Source organism: Diorhabda carinulata, chromosome 7 (genome assembly GCF_026250575.1).
Source record: "Diorhabda carinulata isolate Delta chromosome 7, icDioCari1.1, whole genome shotgun sequence".
Taxonomy (NCBI): domain Eukaryota; kingdom Metazoa; phylum Arthropoda; class Insecta; order Coleoptera; family Chrysomelidae; genus Diorhabda; species Diorhabda carinulata.
Genome location: NC_079466.1, coordinates 9,957,590 through 9,976,639, shown reverse-complemented (window position 1 = coordinate 9,976,639; position 19,050 = coordinate 9,957,590). Strand labels below are relative to the sequence as shown.

General features: G+C 31.4%; 2 protein-coding genes across 2 annotated transcripts in view; both read right to left on the bottom strand.

Moving 5' to 3' along the window:
* Positions 1-290: 290 nt before the first annotated feature.
* Positions 291-19,050, bottom strand: part of LOC130896552 (N-acylneuraminate-9-phosphatase) — a 37,060-nt gene continuing 18,300 nt past the window's right edge. Inside the window, exons 3-4 of the mRNA XM_057804733.1 lie at positions 3,962-4,270; positions 291-744 (exon numbers count right to left, since the gene is read on the bottom strand). Coding sequence (XP_057660716.1) covers positions 536-744; positions 3,962-4,270 — 518 coding nt within the window. The 3' untranslated portion in view covers positions 291-535. The remainder of the gene's footprint in view (positions 745-3,961; positions 4,271-19,050) is intronic.
* LOC130896551 (putative tRNA (cytidine(32)/guanosine(34)-2'-O)-methyltransferase) lies at positions 13,090-18,976 on the bottom strand. Its single transcript, XM_057804732.1, has 2 exons — positions 16,035-18,976; positions 13,090-13,495 (listed from the first exon to the last, which is right to left on the bottom strand). Exon 1 carries the CDS (start codon positions 17,369-17,371, stop codon positions 16,043-16,045), a length of 1,329 nt encoding a protein of 442 aa, XP_057660715.1. The 5' UTR covers positions 17,372-18,976; the 3' UTR covers positions 13,090-13,495; positions 16,035-16,042.

Here is a 19,050-nt window from a genome sequence, read left to right as displayed (position 1 = left end):
TACTATGTTTGGTTCACACTATTCATTGTCCACCCTATTTGCAAATGAGACCTCACATTTATTCATGATGAAGTGCATTTGCCACTTGTTTCACTTGTGCTTCTTATGTCTGCAAAACTCTTCCGAGCGGTGTAATGCGACTCTTTCTGTGCTGACCACTGTATCAATAAGTGAAAATAGGTATATAAAAGATGTATTTTCATTCCATCTTATTCGTTATCCATTTGTTTACTCTGCCCTCTTCCCTATACTCATACAACAAAATTGATGATAAATAAGAAATTCTTGTATAATTACAAATTACATTTAATTTATGGTAGTTCAATTTAATAATAAGATAATAATTAGAAATATTGTAGGAAAATTCTTTACATTTTAACTTAAATAAAATATTATTAACTAAAAAAATTATCTTTTATGTTATTTTAAAATCCTTGAAACATGCTAGCTAATCCAATATTTATTCGAAAATAGAATTTTGTTGAAATCAAATCACTATCATCGTTTAAATCCACCGGCTTTATCATAGGTTCGTTCAGCTACCATCACTACTATTACTATTCGAATCCTCAATATCACTCAACTGTACACCAAAACTGCTCTTCATCTTATGTATCTGCAACAGTAAAGATTCTAACTCGGTTATATCGTTTATAATGAAATCAGGAATGGGTCCATTTCCATTTAATTCTTCCCCGCCAAATGGTAACCATATGCTTGCACAAAGATTGGAATTAATACTTCCTAAAAACAATAAATTTCATTCATAACAGACACATTTTAAAAAATTACTATTAATACAAACATAGATTATAATTTCATTTGAAAATATATAGTCCATGTACCTACTAGAAAATACCAATCAAACTATGAAACATTAAAATAATTGATGAATTCAATTTATGCTTCTCAAAATTCTCCTCCACCCTTTTTTTCCTTAAAATAGTAACACTGATGAAAATTGGAGCGTGAAAATGAACTAATTTAAGCTTTACTACTAGTAACACGTGACGTAAAAGGTATCAGTACGACCAGGTAACTAAAACCGTGTATATAATCTTAGACTAAAACCAATAATGTTAAGTGGGACCTGACGGCAAGTGATACCTCGTTTGAAAGGTATTTAGAATAGCTATTCAATCATACTAATTTTGTTTGGATTTACGACGTTTTTGATAATTAAAATAAATACAAATAAATACACAACTACTAATAATTTTTAAAAATGGGGTTCCATCTACTTCCTGTCAGTAAAACATCATATTATTAAACTCTTGTCAGATTTGATAAAATGTGTCAGGGGAAAGTGCCCTACATACTTTAACAATTCGTTGTTTTAAAACGTTAATACTGTCAGAACCTGTATCGTAAACTTCAGCTGCAAGGTGTACAAAGATATTCCTCATCTAGATAACGTATTATTGCAAAGTAATAGTTTGCACCAGCAACTTTATTTCCAAGTTACCAAGTTATCTTCCAGAAGTTGAAAAAAAGACGCTTGAATTACTTTTTCTATATTTCGAGATATACCTCATCTGTTATTTTAGAAATTAAAAAAGAAGCCCGACTATGTGGTTTCCCAAAATATTTACCCAGACATTTACTTTTAATGAGATCTGTGAATGTTTTTCACGAAACATGTTAGGATTTATGTCACTCCAACACCTCACATTTTGAGTATTAACATTTTAATCAAGGAAAAAAGTACTTCCGCCACTGAAGCAAATTGTCTTTAGATAGTCTGACTGTTGGAGAATTTAAGTGGACATATTTTCACATAATGCAGTCTACGGTCTTGGTCGTTATCTGCATTTTTAATTTGTTTGAATAAAATTTGTTTTTGCTCAGCATCCTGTGTACTGACTGACTCCACAAGTAGACTCTATTTGGGCTACGGAAGAAGAAGAGTTTACTACAATTTCTGCAACTATATCAATTCTTTTTACTAGTACATGTTTGTTGAAACTTATGAAAAAGCTTACTCAAATAAGTCCCCGCGGTAGGGGTATATTATTAAAAATGCATTCCGCCGCATGAAAATTAGTCACTAATAATTAAGATAGTGGTTACTTTGTCAGCTAGAGCACGTACCATTTTGTTTATGTAGACGTAGAAGCACTGTATTAATAAGCACCACAGTAAATCCCAATTTCATCACCTTAATCCTCTTACTATCCATGGACTGATTCTCAACATAATGAAATGTTTTTGGAATATGATGAATCTTTGGACAATCGTTAAATAATATTTATCAATTTTTAGTATCCCAGACAAATTATTTTTTTAATAAATTGCTAATTCCGTCATGTATTAAAATGGGAACGGAAAAAACAATGGCAAATATCGATGACTTTTGTTTATTAAGAAGTTTGTTTTTGCTTGGTTGAAATTGTAGTACAAAAACCAATTAACTTTATTTACACATCACCAAATATTCCAAAGTCAGCTTATTTGATACGTATTCAATGTAATATCGTCGAAATCTCAGAGTATAACATCTTTGTCTGATCACTTCCAAGCGAGACCACATTTAGTCATACATTTGATTTTATAGTGCTTTGCAAACACCTCAATAACTTGTCCCGAATAAGGTTTTTTTTATATTGGATGGCAAAACAATCATTTCCTACGGTTATTTAAATGTTCTTTTTTGTTTCTTCTTCTTTGTACTATTTCCATGAACTTTCTTGTGAATTTTCAAGTAAAATCTTTTTGTCGCAGTAACCTCAGAACTTTTTTGTTGTTTATTTTTCGCTTTGCTAAAATTTCCTTTTGCATTTACTTTTTTATCATTGCTTCAGTCAACAATTTTAGAGCATCATTTGGTTGTATAGCTTTTTCATTTACCCCTCTCTTCTATAATTTATCTTTCTTCCTTTGTTTCTGTTTTTCAACTCATTTCTGTTTCCGGGATAGCTTTTCTTCAAGTCCTTTGATTCTTTCTAATACTTCTGCACATTTCAGACGAAGCCACTGCCGGTTTTTTTTTCATTTGTACATTGCTTCTTTTGTAGAGTGCTCACTCTATAGTTGATATAAACGAGTGAACTTCTTTCAGCTATTCTTAATTGTAGTTGCATGTTCGTTTATCTTAGTCTTATTTACGGTTAAATCCCGGATGTTTCCTTCGAATGTTGATTAAAAATGTTTTGTACCAATGTCCGTCTGAACACTGTCACATAACTATTTCTTGGTGACAGTGGTTTAATATGCAGAACTAGAATTCTCTACACTTGGTCTAAAAGTATGGAAAATGCGCCGACTTTACTGCATATCTTCGGAATAGGTCGGGAAAATCATACTGCGGATTTTAAAAATTTTTATTCCTTTCGAATTATATCATTCAATATTTATCAATTCAAGATAGTCAGATATAGAAAAAAACTGGACTAAAAATAATTTAAAATTGTCTAGAACTCTGTAATCTCTATTTAGGCAAAGTCGTGAAGTTGTCATAGCTCCATAATCTGAATTGCGACATTGTAAATATATGATGGAATTCCGAATTTTGGGAATTTTATCAAATGTCATTCTTACTGAGATATTTTTGGACTTATAATTGGAAGTATGAAAAAAACATTGGAATGAACGTGTCTTGTTTGGAATTTCGTCACTTCTGACGGCTTTCCCGCTCTGTGCTTTATTGTAACTCAAATCCTGCCACCTGCTTTTATCTGTGAAATAATACGAAATACGATATACTTAAAAACTTCAATTGAATAATAACGTGCACGAGGCTAATAAGAAAAAAAGACGTTTTGCTTCGACAGTTGATACACGATTGTAAGAAATTCTCTAGTACTGCTACTTTACTTCTGAGAAGTAAGGATGAGTATTTTTTCGTGAATCCAATAGAGCATTAGCTCAATTATTAAAAAAAGGTAACGGAATTTGAGTGAGTTGTTGGAATTCGGATCGAATATTTTCAAAGCAGTATATTGTTTTTTACGAGTAAGCTTACCTAAAATATCTGTCTCCAGTTTGTCACCAATCATAACTGCTTGATGAGGTTCAATATTCAATTTATTGCAGGCCTTGATAAAAATATTCGAATGCGGTTTCTCCCAGGGTAGATCACCTGAGACAAGTATAAGATCGAAGTAAGGTCGAATATTCAATTTATTCACTTTTTCCCATTGAGCTTTTGATGGTCCATTTGTGATTATTGCTAGAAGATATTTAGCACTCAATTTACTGAGGAGATTTCTTGTTTCGAGAGTAAGAGACATAAAATTGTACCTCAAATCCAACCATAATTTGTAAATATCATCTACAAAGAATTAAAAATCAAATAATTATACAGTTTTTGAAACGATTGTTATAGTAGAAGAAATTAGAACTAAAGGCAAGTAGCATTTGACTCAAAAGGTCTATTTCTTTCAGTTCACCTTATACTATAAAATAGATAATATATTGTGGTATGAATTTTTTCCGCTAAAATTTATTCTAGCGGAAGTTGATTGGTGTCAAAGATTTGATATATTGTTAGGAAGTTACTCAAAAAAATAAAATATCATACACTGATGCAGTCGAATAGCATGCAGTTTTATTACAAATACAACTAAACGAAAGCGGCATGTTAACCTGAGCACCGATCCATTCTTTTATTTCCTCCGAGATTCATGCGGGCCTAAATAACAAATTCCTTTCTGTCAACAGCACCATCGACAAGCTTCGTAAATATAAAAAACTTATCAACACGTAAGATGACACACTTTGGCGAAGAGAGATGTTCAAATAAAAATCGGAAAATAACTGATAAAAATAATTGTTTATCAGCTGATTTCTAACAATATGAAGATTTATAATAAGTAAATTGTAATTCACTCACCATAGAGCAATTCGGGGTAATAAATATTTCTTTGTAATCGTCACCTTGAATTGAATTACAGTCACTGACAATCACAAATTTTATACCAAGCAAGTACGGAAATGTTTATCAACTCGAACAATTCATTTGGATTCGCATTCTGTCGTTCTTCTGCTAAATTACGAACTACTCGGGACTGGCCTTCAAGTTTCTGGATGCTCCACAACCCAAGTTGCTTGCATCTGCATGTAATTCTGCAACGGCTTTGATATTAATGACGTATCGCCACGCAGTTTACTGTTCTTCATTCTACTGGAATGGAACATCAGGCACAAACTTTTTGAGGTAGCCTGCTATACCCATGAACTCACGAACCAGTTTGACGTACTAGGGACTCCAGAAGTGCTTGTATCTTCGATCGTCCAGATCGAAAGCCATTACCAAAATTTTTGTTTCCAAGATATTCCAAACTGGATTTAAGAAATCAACATTTCTGGATATTCAAAGAAAACACAGCGGTATTGAGTATTTCCAAAAAGGCGAAGGTGGGTTATGCCTTCCTTTGGAGTTTGGATTAAAATGTCATCCATGCCATGTAGACCAAGGCCACAGAATCTTTCAATTTCCAAAGAGTAAGATTAACTGCTCTTTGAAACACGGTCGAGGCATTGGTTGGACTAAAAGGAATTCTTAAACAAACGAAATACCCCTCCGGGTGACAAAAGCTGTTTTCTGTTATAGATCGGTATCTGGTGGAACGCAGAGGTCATATTTAATGAGGTGAAATATGTTTCTCGACATCCAGCTGATCCTCGAGCGGCAAATAATATCAGTCTTCAATGGTCACTCGATTGAACATACTTAACAGTTCCTCAAGTCTATTCTGGAATTCGGAAAAATCAATTAAGTCAAACGTATCAGAAACAAAAGTATCCAAGATCCTGTCTATTCTTGGCAGTTGTCGACTTCTATTCGGGAACCTTGATGATCAGTGATGGTCACTAAGCTGAGATCTTCGAGAATATCATGGACACACAAAACATCATAGTCTAGACAAGTATCAGAAACAAAAAAGTTTATTATGACGATTTCAATTTCAGTGATATATGTAAAATCTGTAAATCTCTTGGTGACAGTAGTAGTAGCACGGGCAAGTCCTTTGAGAACCATATTACAATTTCTGTAAGCAAATTAACAAATTTTTTCGACAACTAGAGCCCAAAACTGATGACCGTTCACTACTATTTCAGTAGCGCCAGCAGATTTGCCAGTATAACAAAAATTAATGCTGCATTCGAGACATTATGACACAGAAACACTAAACTTAATATCTGCCTTGAGTAATTAGGGAAAGGCACGGCTAAAAGGTGTAATCACATTTTCCGATCTTTTAGGAATATTACTTCGACAATAAGCTTTATCATGCCCTGTCTTGCCACAATGATATTTTTATTTATTTTCAGAAAAGTAGCGCTGTGGTGATAAAATTTTCTTTTTGAAGCAATACTTTCTTCTATGGTGAATTTTTGTGCATAATTATCATTGGTTTCGGGATTGGAAAAGTATGACAAAAAAATGACAGGAACAGTTTGACAGCTGTTGTTCGTGAAAGCTTCCACAAATTCTTTTCGAAATGTATCTCAATCCCTGCTATCTGTATTTCATCGTTCAAACCATATTTCAGAGTCATTTAATAGAAAGCGACCAATTTTAGTTTTATTTTTAAATGTCCAACATGATATACTCATTTTAAGGTTATTTTCAGGTGTAAAATACGATAAATCTACTTGCTGACTCAATTTTTGAGACTGCACAACCTTTAGCACTTCCAATAAAGTACTATTAATTGATCCACCACTATCACTAAAAGCCATTTTCAATTGTTTTGATCATCGAAACATTTAAAAATATACTACGATGGTTTTTACAACTGTAAAAATTTGGATATCTGAAATCAAGCGTAGCCGTATCAGCTTGACTGACGACTAACGTTAGAAACTGCTACAAATATGCGAAAGCCAGCAATATCATCGAAAAATACCAACAGGTGGCACTGGACAACCTTAGGATTGAGGTTAGAGACATAGAAGATCCTATCGGTATATCAAAAGAACATACACTCTCTACAGAATTATACTGCTTTTGCTCATTTTGGATCATAGACTCAATTAAATTTCCATTCCTTATTGGCGCAATTTAAGCAAAGAAATTTAAGGAAGTGAATATTTTATATAGAGTATTCCAAATTTTTGATTAACTATTCAAGTATAAAAACGTATTATATGTACGTTCGGTAGTATTTTCTTTGTACAAACAGACGTGATGAAAATAATTCAAAACAAACATCTTCATCAGGCTTATGTATAAACATCTTCGATTGATTCTAGCATGACACCTAGCATGAAGGAGCTTACCAAAAACAAAAATTCAGGATTCCAAATCTTCAACCTTAATATAATTTTTCAATGAAAATTTAAAATAACTAGATCGTAAGGTAGACTGGACCTTAACTTTAAAAATTTCACGATGCGAAATAATTAGATATTTTTGATTCGCGAATTTGATATAAGATTTTCCTCAAATACCTCATAAAAATTAGTTGGAGCGTTTGCTTTCCACTTCTAATTTCAATAATGTTTTATACACTGAAAATCGGTTCATGTAAAACAAAGATAAAACTCTTTATTTTATCGAGATTAAGTAGATTTGTAATGGAATTGAAAATATATATACTAACACACAGTTTTTATTTTATAAAAGTAATATATCTTTATAGTTAGATGAATTACATGATGTAGATGTCGTAAATTAATTGAGAAGAGAATAAGTAAAATAAAAAGGAAATGTCAACTATAACTTTATGGTACCTGTTCATCACATACACCTGAATGTATTGACTCTTTTATAATCTTTGCTGTCACGTTAATCTGTCATAAATCAAATGTCATTATAAGGTTATTAAAAATGATTTAATGTAATCGATTAAATCAAACAAAATTTCTAGTGTTCCCCTCATCGATGTTAGTCAAAGTAGTGACCCTAACAGGAGAAGAACGGATGCTCGATGTAGAACCTTCAGACAGAATTCTAACTATCAAAGAGAAACTTGAAGAAAAAGAAGGGATTCCACCTGCTCAACAGAGGCTTGTGTTTCAAGGAAAACAGTTAAAAGATGACAAAACAGTAGGAAATTACAAATTAAAAGGCGGCACTATTCTGCATTTAGTGGTTGCACTTCGAGGAGGCATAGAAGATCAGTAAAGGTTAATATCGCAAAATGATTGGGATAATATAGAAATATCATATTTAATGTCTTTTTATTTAATTGAAAATTCGAAAAACGTTTTATAGTTGTGATCAGACGAATATTGAAAAAGAAATTGATTATACTGTTTTTCAATTTTCGATATATTTCTCTAAGAATTCCATAGAAAAATGGTTTTGAATATTATGAATAGATATACACTTCAATCTCTAGTCTATTATACCTCCTTGTCAGAGTTGCCTCTGATGCTAGTCCAAAGGATTCCAGTTTCAGAATTCTAATAAGCTCCAATATGTGAGATGGCTTCAAGATGGATACATTCTCGCTTCTACTGTTTTCTTATCCAAATCGTTTTCTGCCTTGGGGTGTGTTAGCAGTATATTCCATAACTAGATGATCTAGAGTTTCTTCCTTTTCTTCCACAGAACCTGCATTCGTAATTTCCAACTGAAACTAGTCTTTCTAAGTGCTTTCTGAGGTGTGAGGTGAGGTGAGAAAAAAAGTGAGGAGGTGTAACCTATATTTACTAAGACCCATATACTTCTTAGAACGTCTTATATTGAAGTTACGAAGAAACTTTTTGGATTCCAGTCCTGGAAGATTTCTCCAGAGTTATTTTCTTCCATATTCTCTCTTCTTCTTGTAAGTGCAATTTTTTAGCCAAAGAAAGGCTCAGTAGAATTCTTTGGAATTTATTCTTTGGCAATGATATTGGCCTCCTCTTTTCCATTGATTCCCTAATGACCGCTAACCCAAACCAAAAATATCTTATTGCTTTTCAGAAGAGTAAAAAGTAATTTTTGAGAATAAGTTTAGCAATAAAGGGATTAATTCCACGCAAAAAGTTGGACTCAATACTTGTGTTATTGTAAATCTTTTTTTTGAAAAAAAAATCGTTTCGTTAGTTTCTCTGAAAAAAAATCAATGTTTTCAGTTTCTGTAGGCATATTAGGAGTTAGTTATATTTTTTTCCAAACTTCTAAATTTTGAGCATATAACGTCATAGCCGTCCTTTAATTCTCTTCTCCTCATTTCTTCATCAACATTATCTCGCCAAGATTTTCTGGGCCTTCCTCAATTTATTTAATAGCATTCCTATCTAATTATTCGTTATTGTTCACATATCTTTTATTAATCACCGAGTTTTTAGCGCTGTATATCATTATATTTTGAACCATTCTGTGTATTCCATTGTATAGGATGTAGTTAATCAATACATCTTCGTGTCTGTCTCAGTCTTGATTTCTTCTTCCATTATTGCGTCCTTTGTAATAATAAATCCTAGATATTTGAATTTATCTACTTTTTTATTTCGCAGGTTATTCACTCATCCATCCGTTTTTGCGAGATATTCTGTTTTGTCAAAGTTTATTTCTCATACTCCTCCTTCGTCACCATATATCCTGTGCTATGGATACTTAGTCATCCGCAGAATTTAATTATGTACATGGTTCATTTCTGACTGGAATTCCCATTCACTTGCACTTATTATTTCAATGTTTAGGGAAGGGGTATTCCAAGTAGGGTTTGAACAGAGTCGATGATGTGGAACATCCTTGTATAAGTCTTTTAGCTGTAATAAAACTGTTGATGGCGTCGTGTTCAGTTTTTATAGTGACTGAGTTTCTGTTATATAGATTTCTCGCTGCTTGTATTCTGAGAAATTCCATAGCTCTCCATATTTCTTTTCTTAGCCCTGTATCATAAGCCTTCTTTAGGTCCGATTAATTCTAAGTGTACATCTTTGTTTTGGCCTTTTTCTTTTTTAGAAGTTGTTGAATTGTGTAATCTATTGTCGATTTCCCTTTTGTGAATCTTGCCTGTTCTTCCCATTTTTTCCTCGTATTTTTCTTCAATCTTCAGTTGATACAATAAAAATAATCCTCAACCTCCATTGGCTATATTCAAAGAGATAATTTATCTAGTTCCACTTTTTTCCAAGAGAGAGTACTATATTATTAATACGGGATAGACAAATAAAACCAAATATTTATAATTGGATATTGCTCAATTATTTTTCAAAATATTCTCCACTAAGGTCAATACAATTTTGCATACGTTTGAACCAATTGTAGAAGCATTTTGCCCATTTCGATTGAGGTACCTCCAAAACATATGATTTGACAGCATTACCCTCTTCTTCAGGTGTAGAATAAGGTTGACTTTGCAATTTATTTTTTATTTGGAAGAATAAGAAGAAATCATTGGGTAACAAACAAGATCTGTACGGCGGATGACCCAAACATAGATCCATGATTCGTCGCCTGTCCTATTTTTTTATAGATTTCTTTTGAAGCACGGGATTTAATTTTTCTAGCATTTCTTTGCACCAATCGACACGAGCTTTTTTTGAGAGATTGTCAAATTATACGGTCTCCAACGCGAACAAATCTTTTTAACAGTTTAAGGTTCGTGTAATATTGAATGTATGCGAGTGGAACTAATGCCCAAGTATTCCTAAATTGTGGACGACACTCACGAATTTCATCCTGTAGTGAAGTGCGACTACGATAGAATGGCAGATATGAAATATTCTCATCTGTGTTGCCATATCTCATAACTTAAGTAGCAACCCTTGTATTAATAAAAAAGTTATTCCTCATAAAAATGTATGTTATAAAATATATAATAAAAAATATGAATTTTGCTCTATAGCAAAGATCTTCATTTTTTTGTCATTTGAAGCACGTTTATGGTAAACTTTTAGCTATGTTCAAAAATCATATTTACAAAATGTTATAGCATATACATACCGTACAGTAAATGATAATACATGTAAGATAATTACAATAAATTCTAATAAGAATGTCAATGGTGTGAAGTTTTGACAACAAAATAGAAATTGTGTAAGATAATCTACATCTACAATGAGAAATTGTGGTTGCAAATTGTAGATAAGAGTACAATTTTAACAATTTCATAGAATAATAAACCTAGAAACTTTAAAAAAATATTAGAATATTATCATCTTAAAAAAACATCCGCAACATTATTTTATTAAATACACAAAATTGTCGAAGCTAGAGTAACAACAATCTTAATTATTTACTTATTACTAATATTCGTTTAAAACATACTTTCAATATGACATTTTTTTAGGAAGTCAAGACCTCTGAAAGACAAGTTTTTCATAACTTCAATGATTTGATTTTAAGCATGACCTACCACCATATGAACATGAACAAATTATTTTAACTCTCATCGCATCACATTGTTGTTGGTTTCGTCGGAAAAATATAACAGTAACACAATGTAATATGGTATTGTGAAATTTTACTTGATAACACCGCAACTGAAATGGATCTCATAATTCATTAAATGAAATATATGGCAGTGAATATGTGCCCGTGTTTGTGAGTTTAAACGAAGATTCGCCTGGGTGGGATGACAATATCGAAAAAAAAATCGTTAATCTGAATCTATCTGACCGTTGATTAAATATTTAAGTATTCATGCGGTTGCTGAAACTGAACGAATCGTGAATAATCAGAATGGAAAATTTTACATGGCAATTTTAACATACATAAAGTAAAAGCTATTGAAAATGAACGTGGTAAACGGTTTACCTTGAGTCTCTTAAGACCATAACTTAGTTATCTAAACGTGCGTCAGACAGTGTAATTGAGTGTTGGTGTAGTGGTAGTGTAACAGTGTATTCAGTATGAATATCACCATCGGTTCTACAAATTCGACCTTACCAGTTCTTGGGGAGTTTTCAAATGAGAATATCCACTATTAGAGAAATAGTTATTATTATCTTGTATTATTCTTGTATCCAGCCGACTGATTGTTTATGAACATTCATAATAGACTACAAGCCCAATGGAAACCTTTGAGGGATCATTTGAGCCACCATGAATCACTTTTTAATCAATAGTACTATATTATGTAACAAACAATTTAAAAACTATGCCTTCACTTCTTATCGGTACAGGTGAGTACACAGGTAATGTAATCCCAACACTGAAGGAGGAGGGGGTACTTTTTGGTTACATGTTTGTACAGCATTTAGAACTTAAGGAGGTAAAACAAAAATAATAACATAAGATCTAATGCCGTACAACAATACCACCACCTGGTACCAGGTGCAGAGAAAATTTTTTAATTTTCTAAAAATATCCATCCCATTTTCGGTAATTTTAGGCTGTACGGCATTTTTACGCAACGATTCTTACAGCATTTACAGCAAATAACAACATTCTTGGCCATGCTGTATATTTTTTGAGGAACATGTGCTTATGAGAGGAAAATTAATTTTAGGCTCTTGGGTATTTCACTAGAAAAAAAAATAGAAATTGATAAAGTCCTACAATTTCCAGTGAAACTTGTTCCTTTGTCTTTGTGTCATCTTGATGGTTCCATGGTTCCAAAGGAACAAGATCTTCCAAGTGAAATGGATGCGGTAATGATTGATCGATTTTTTTTATCTTTATATATATATAAAGTTCTTTAATTTATTTCTTAAACATTTTGATATATTAATGCTCTTGATTTTAGGTCTCTTCTGTTTTAAAATTAGTTTTTTTGATAATTTTTTAAAAGTTGAAATAGCTTTGACATCTAAAACATGTCATATCCACGTCCATTCTGTATACAGCTTTAGCGTTTATTTTGATTTGATGTTTGGTGACATTTTAGAAGAATATAAAGTTTTATTTGTGAGAAGAAAATGTTGCGTTTTGAAAAAAATATAGTTTGGACGAAATAAAATTTGAGGTAGATTACTTAATAGCTGCCAATAAGAGAAAATTAAAATCAACAAAACGGAAACAATTTTGAGCAATTTGTAAAAAAAGTACATAATTAGATTTCAAAGTCGAGAATAAGGTGTCAAAAAATGAAAAAGAAAGTATATAATCTGTTCCTTTTATAGTAAAAATATAATGTCGAAGTGTTACTGTTATTATATGTTATTTACTCAAGAGATCCCAGAGCTCCTTAGTTCATTCGCCGAAAGAAGAAGAGATCTAATTTCAAAAATAGTTGGAATTTTCAATTGATGTAAACCAGTAAATAACATGTATACCTATATTTCAGATAAAAATAAACATATATTAAAAATAATTTTCTACGTTCATATATTTACTGGAAAAAGTGGATCTTTATTGCACTAGTGCCTTTAACATTGCACTCATCTGGATTAATAGATTTCAAATACTAAGCACTTCGCAAGGATTTCACCAAATTGACGATGCATCCATTTTTAATTTTATAATATTCGATAGTTTTATCGTTCTTTAAAAATTTTCCTCCATAAATGAGCCTTTGTTCTGAAAATGGGTATTCTGTAAATACATCCTGAAGTTTTTGTTTAACGCTTTCTACAGTTTCTGTGGGTTCAACTTCTATGACTTCTTCAGTTCCAGCAAACGGTTTTATTCTTAGTTTCATCGGATTTAATAAAATTATCGAGAAATCTACTGAAAATTTAGATCTTTTTAATTTAATGTTTTATTATTTGATTATGTAACACTAGAATTTGTTTTGACATTATGTGTCATTATGAGAACATGTTTGAAGTCAATATAATGCAAATCAATTAACAAGTAGCCGTACTTTATAGTTGTTTAACCCAACAAGCACAATTATGAAGGCAATTAATGATATTTCATGTTCGAGATCATTAATCACATTTTAATTTAAGGGTTGGTTGCAATACTGTTCCGTCGACCGTATATTTATCTAAAGTGGAGAAAAACAGTTTTCAACTTTCAAGTTATTTATTAATCATGATTCATATATATATATATATATATATATATATATATATATATATATATATATATATATATATATATATATATATCCAGAAGCCTTAAATAATGTTTATATATAATTGTCTTATGCCTGTTTTTATTGAGTTGAGTAGGTTTTGTAATCAAAGTATTGAAATTAGAGAATTATAATCTGTGCTGATACGAATTTTTCACTTCCAAGGTAAAAAGTGACTTAGGTCAAGGTGGCTTAGTAATAATTTGTGTTGTTATAAATTGTTCGATTCGGCCCATATAAAAATAATTTTGTAGATTTTGCATTTATTCATAACATTTGTTTAGTTTTTTTTTTTAAATTTTGATTGATGAGACTCATTTATTATTGTTTAATCGTTGAAATATAAGTGTTATTGTTAGACATATTGTTTCGATATTCACACTCCTGAACTCTCTTCCAGTCTATGCGCACTTTCCATTTAAGGGTATTGCTACTATGGGTAAGGTAGACGTGGCAAAGCAGAAAACCTCGTCAAGGAAACGGAGAGAGCGTCCAGGTGTTTGTAAGCTCTGGCGACCCACAGCGTTTCGGTTAGGAGCATAGTATCCCCCTAACGATTTCTCATATTTTTCTAAAAGAGTATCAGAGTATCAGTTCTTCAAACCCGTTCATTACAGCTTATGTCAGCAAGCAACGAAATCTGCTTATTACAGCTACAAATCTCAATGAATAAGGGAATACAATCTAACCTTGTAATAGAATTGCAGCTAAACGGCTGAGAGAAAAAATCTTTATATTATAGATGGATATTGTTTAAGAAAAAGCTGAATTATATGACCTCTTATTACAATAAGGTGATGTTTTTAGTCTTTATCTTCATTTGTTAAGCTTCCTTTTATAATTTATGTTTGTAATTTTCTTTAGCTACAAGATACTACAACAAGAAGAAGACTTATTCTTATTCTATCTTAGTCTATCAAAATTTAAACCAATAGACTGCAAGATTACAGATTTTACATTAATTTTTCTGTTTTGCAAAATATTTCTCAGCATATATATGAATCATAAGAATATTCTAAATAGGAACATCATTATATCAAATATTTTTGTCTTCATTGATATCACAAAAATATAAAACATATTATAACAAAAGTCATGATGAATTATACAAAATTTTACTAAATGTAGAGCCCCTTAGGAAAGATATCATTAGTCTACTAAAAAGTGTCAACTCCTCATTACTAATTTACAGGGTTATTTCTGAAATTTACCATAAATTTTTATTGGTTAAAGAGTTTACACAGCAATATTTTATACCCATTGCCATTATTGTCATTATCAACATGTACTTGTTAGAGATTTTTTTTTACTTTCGTTGGCAATTACATATCAGTTTTCAACCAAAACCATTCTGTAATGGTATTGGTGGAACTGCTGCTAGAGAATATCACAAAAAACACACCAAAACACACATAAAACTATAAAACACCAAATTACATTTATGCCCAATTTCACAAATCACCCTGTGAATTAATAAAGAGAAGTTGACACTTTTGAGAAATGATATCCTGAGGAACTCTACATATGGAAGAAGTATGGAAAGTTCCTCATGAGTCACTCTGTATTTGTAGCAAAATGAAATGGAGATTTTTTTAATTTGGAATATTTTTATTTGTACATATTCATTCAAAAAATAGGTGTAAGCACTCATCTTAGAAATATACTGGTGCAGAAGGAATTGGGGAATATTTATTTCTTTTTTAATCAATATTATAAAATTTTTGATAAAATTAGTTATTACATATTGTGATTCTATTATTCCATAGTGATTTACTTGTTAGATTAATGGACTTTTAATTTTCAAATATTTATGTGTGTATTTCAATACAATTTTTACTTTTTTTGCTTTGTAAGTCCATTCATTATACATATTATGTCTAAAAATGAAATATTATTTTCATAAATCATCAATAGCATGATAACTGAGAAAAAAGCAGACTGATTAAGTGACAATAAATAACAAATTAGTTGCTATAGAAAATAATATCCCAAACAGAAACAATTTGAAATATTTTATTTTGAAACTGAAAAATTTGGTGTTGCATATAATTTCTATAAATTATTTTAAATTTACTTTTGAATTTGTAAGTATCTAATAATTGTATAAAATCATAAATTAATGGATTCAAAAATCTAAAAGAATAAATTGCAATCACATTGATATTATTTAAAAATAGTTTGACTTACTTTAATGCTTAATCAAAATAGTTACAATTACAAGTAGGCGATCTTCCTGAAATTTTCATTTTTTCTAAGCATTCCTGTATGATTTCAGGATCGGTGTATTCATCTTCATAGATAAATTGAAGTCCAGCTGCTTCATCCTGTACTAGTTCTACTTCATTATTTTTAGTTGAATATTTCTTTATTTTAGTTGTTTTCTGAAGTAAATCAAAGTAAGGGCCATTATCAAGAATAGTTCGAGGTTTGGTTACATGAGGCTCATTACATTCTTCCTCACTGGAACTGTCTTCATCTATTTTCTTCAAAACAGTGGTCTTATTAGAGATTTTCATAGCCCCAATACCAACTCGTTTAACAGCGTCATCAATTTTTTTCAGATAATGATCCAATTGGTTATCTTTACTCAAACTACTTCGAGATGCATATGGAGGATTAATTGGAGGCTGAACAGGAAGTCTATATTGATAAGGTTGCTCACCTTTTAATTGTAATGGATATGTTGTATCTGAATCAAAAGCGCTGACATCTCCACATACAATAAATGGTATTAAAACTCTGTTTATACCTGTAAGTGAATTGAAATCACGGTGTGATACATCTAAATACGGAGTTAAAAGTTTAGGATCAAAGCCTTCTGGAGGAGTATATTTTCGGCAAACAATAAATGCTTCTATACTTGAATTTCTTGAACTGCTTGGTTTTGTTATATCAACTTCTTGAAATAAGGACAACAACTGGTTAGTTAATAAATCATTTTCTTTTCCCCTGAATAATTTTGCTACAAAAGTACCACCGGGTTTTAAAACATTGCAACTAATATGTAAAGCACCTAATATTAATTGTGCTTGAACGTATATATCCAAATTATGTAGTCCAGTTACATCAGGGGCTCCGTCACAAACTACAATATCTGCATGATCACCTTTAAAATGTCCAATAATTTCTTGTGCTGTTGAATATTTTGTAATATCGCCCTGTATCTGTATGACACCTGGAAGCGGCGACATTGGTTGTAAGTCAACAGCTACAATCTTTACATTATCATTTTTGAGTAATTCATATTCTTCCATGCTCTCCAACTTTTGATGCAATTCAATTTCATTATAAAATAAGCTACATTTATCTCTAATAACAATATTTTCTCCTAAATAAAGTTTTCTTGAAAGTACCTGGCTCCAACTTCCTGGTGCTGCACACAAATCCACTGCTTTGGTAACTCCTTCAAAAATATTATATTTTTCGTCGATTTGTAACAGTTTAAATGCACTTCTAGCTCGCCAACCTTGTTCTTTTGCTTTCCGATAGTAAATATCACGTTTATCTTTAGACATTTTGCCCATTCTTAATAGAAGATATTAAACGTGTTATTTTTAAATATATAAAAACAATTATAAAAAGTGTGGTTAACAAGTAAAAAATAACCTTAGTTTGTTATCCTTGAAGTATGTCTGTGGTTCTAGTTAGCATATACAGGAACTAGATATTGTTTTTCCTATTACTTTACGCAAAAATTTTTTTTAATTCCCACCGAAAAATATACTTTAATAATATTTCTATATAGGTATACATAAATTCTTACTACTCTACTACTATTAGTACCTATAATAGTCAATTAATTCTTAAGTGTACACCAGAGCGTTCGTGATAACAAAGCTTGGTGTACTTTTCTTAGTTAAGTGAGAAAAACTATTTTACTAATAATTCAATTGAAGTAAGAAAGCGCTAGTGTAGATTTTAAAGGAAACTTTAAAACATGGAGCTATGTATACTAATCAGCAGCTCATAACAAAAAAAAGTATTCTAGAAGAAGAGATATAAACTTCCCCTTTGCTTTGACGGAATTTAACAAATAGTTCATTTAATAAGAAAACGGTTTTTATTGAGATTGATACTTTAAAATCATTTCTAAAAGTTCTTTGAATAATTATCTAGCTTAATTCACTGCCATGTCATGTTATCATATAGTATCTTATATACAGCATTTTATCCAATCATTATGGATTAAGTGTATAATAAACTTACTTTCCTTAACTACAAATGCTAAGTTCCTATCATAAAAACTGTACAACTTGCCAGTTGATTGAAGCATTTGTAAGAATTTAGTATCAAGCTAACTATTTGTGAGAAATGGAAGAACTGAACGGCAGAAACAAAACACACAGTTCTGTGAAACGAACGATTCTATTAACAAAAAACTCGAATATAAAATTTAAAATCCACAAAGGTAATACATAAAGGACGCCGAATTGAATAGCTGCCTTTTGTTGTCAGAAGGAGTGATTAGAATAATTTCCCATGTAGTTCAGTAGCAGATGCTAGAGTATCCAAAATTGTACCTAATTTTCCATGGAAATTACCAGAAAATCGAGGAAACAACCCTCAAAAGTCAGACATATTTGGCTTCCCAATAAAACGTTCAAGACAGGTTAATTACAAAGAGGGGGGTCGGAAGTTTCATCTCATCTTATTTGTCATTATAAGGTTATTGGATGGCAGAGCATCCAACAAAACTTCTGGGCCTAATTGTGCAGGTTTGAAGACGTCATCTTCTGCCAGAGGCGCAGTAACGTCAATATCCAAAGGGAAAACTCTTTAAAGCGGTCTTACCAATATTTCCTTCCTCGACTCTGGTAAATGGTTAATCCAATATCTTCATATCGTTAGATTCGACCAAGACAATCTCGCCAACGTTGAGTTCACGAGTTTCTCTTCCATGAGAGTTGAATTTCCATGAAATTATTTTACCTGTGTAAAATTTGGTAATTTTGGTAATAAACACCACGTACCTCAAACTATCGATCACCCTGGATTGCGGAAGAAGAATGTATCAAAATATCAAGTATCAAAATATTTACAGCCATGGCGACGACCAAGAATTCTTCCACAAAGCACTGGATGGTCTACTTTAACCAAATCTGTCAGATAGTCTTCTCACGTCACAAATTACACGACATTACCTTACTTTATAGTAAAATGTAAACAAATGACATAATAATAGATAATGTAGTTGCTTTCATTT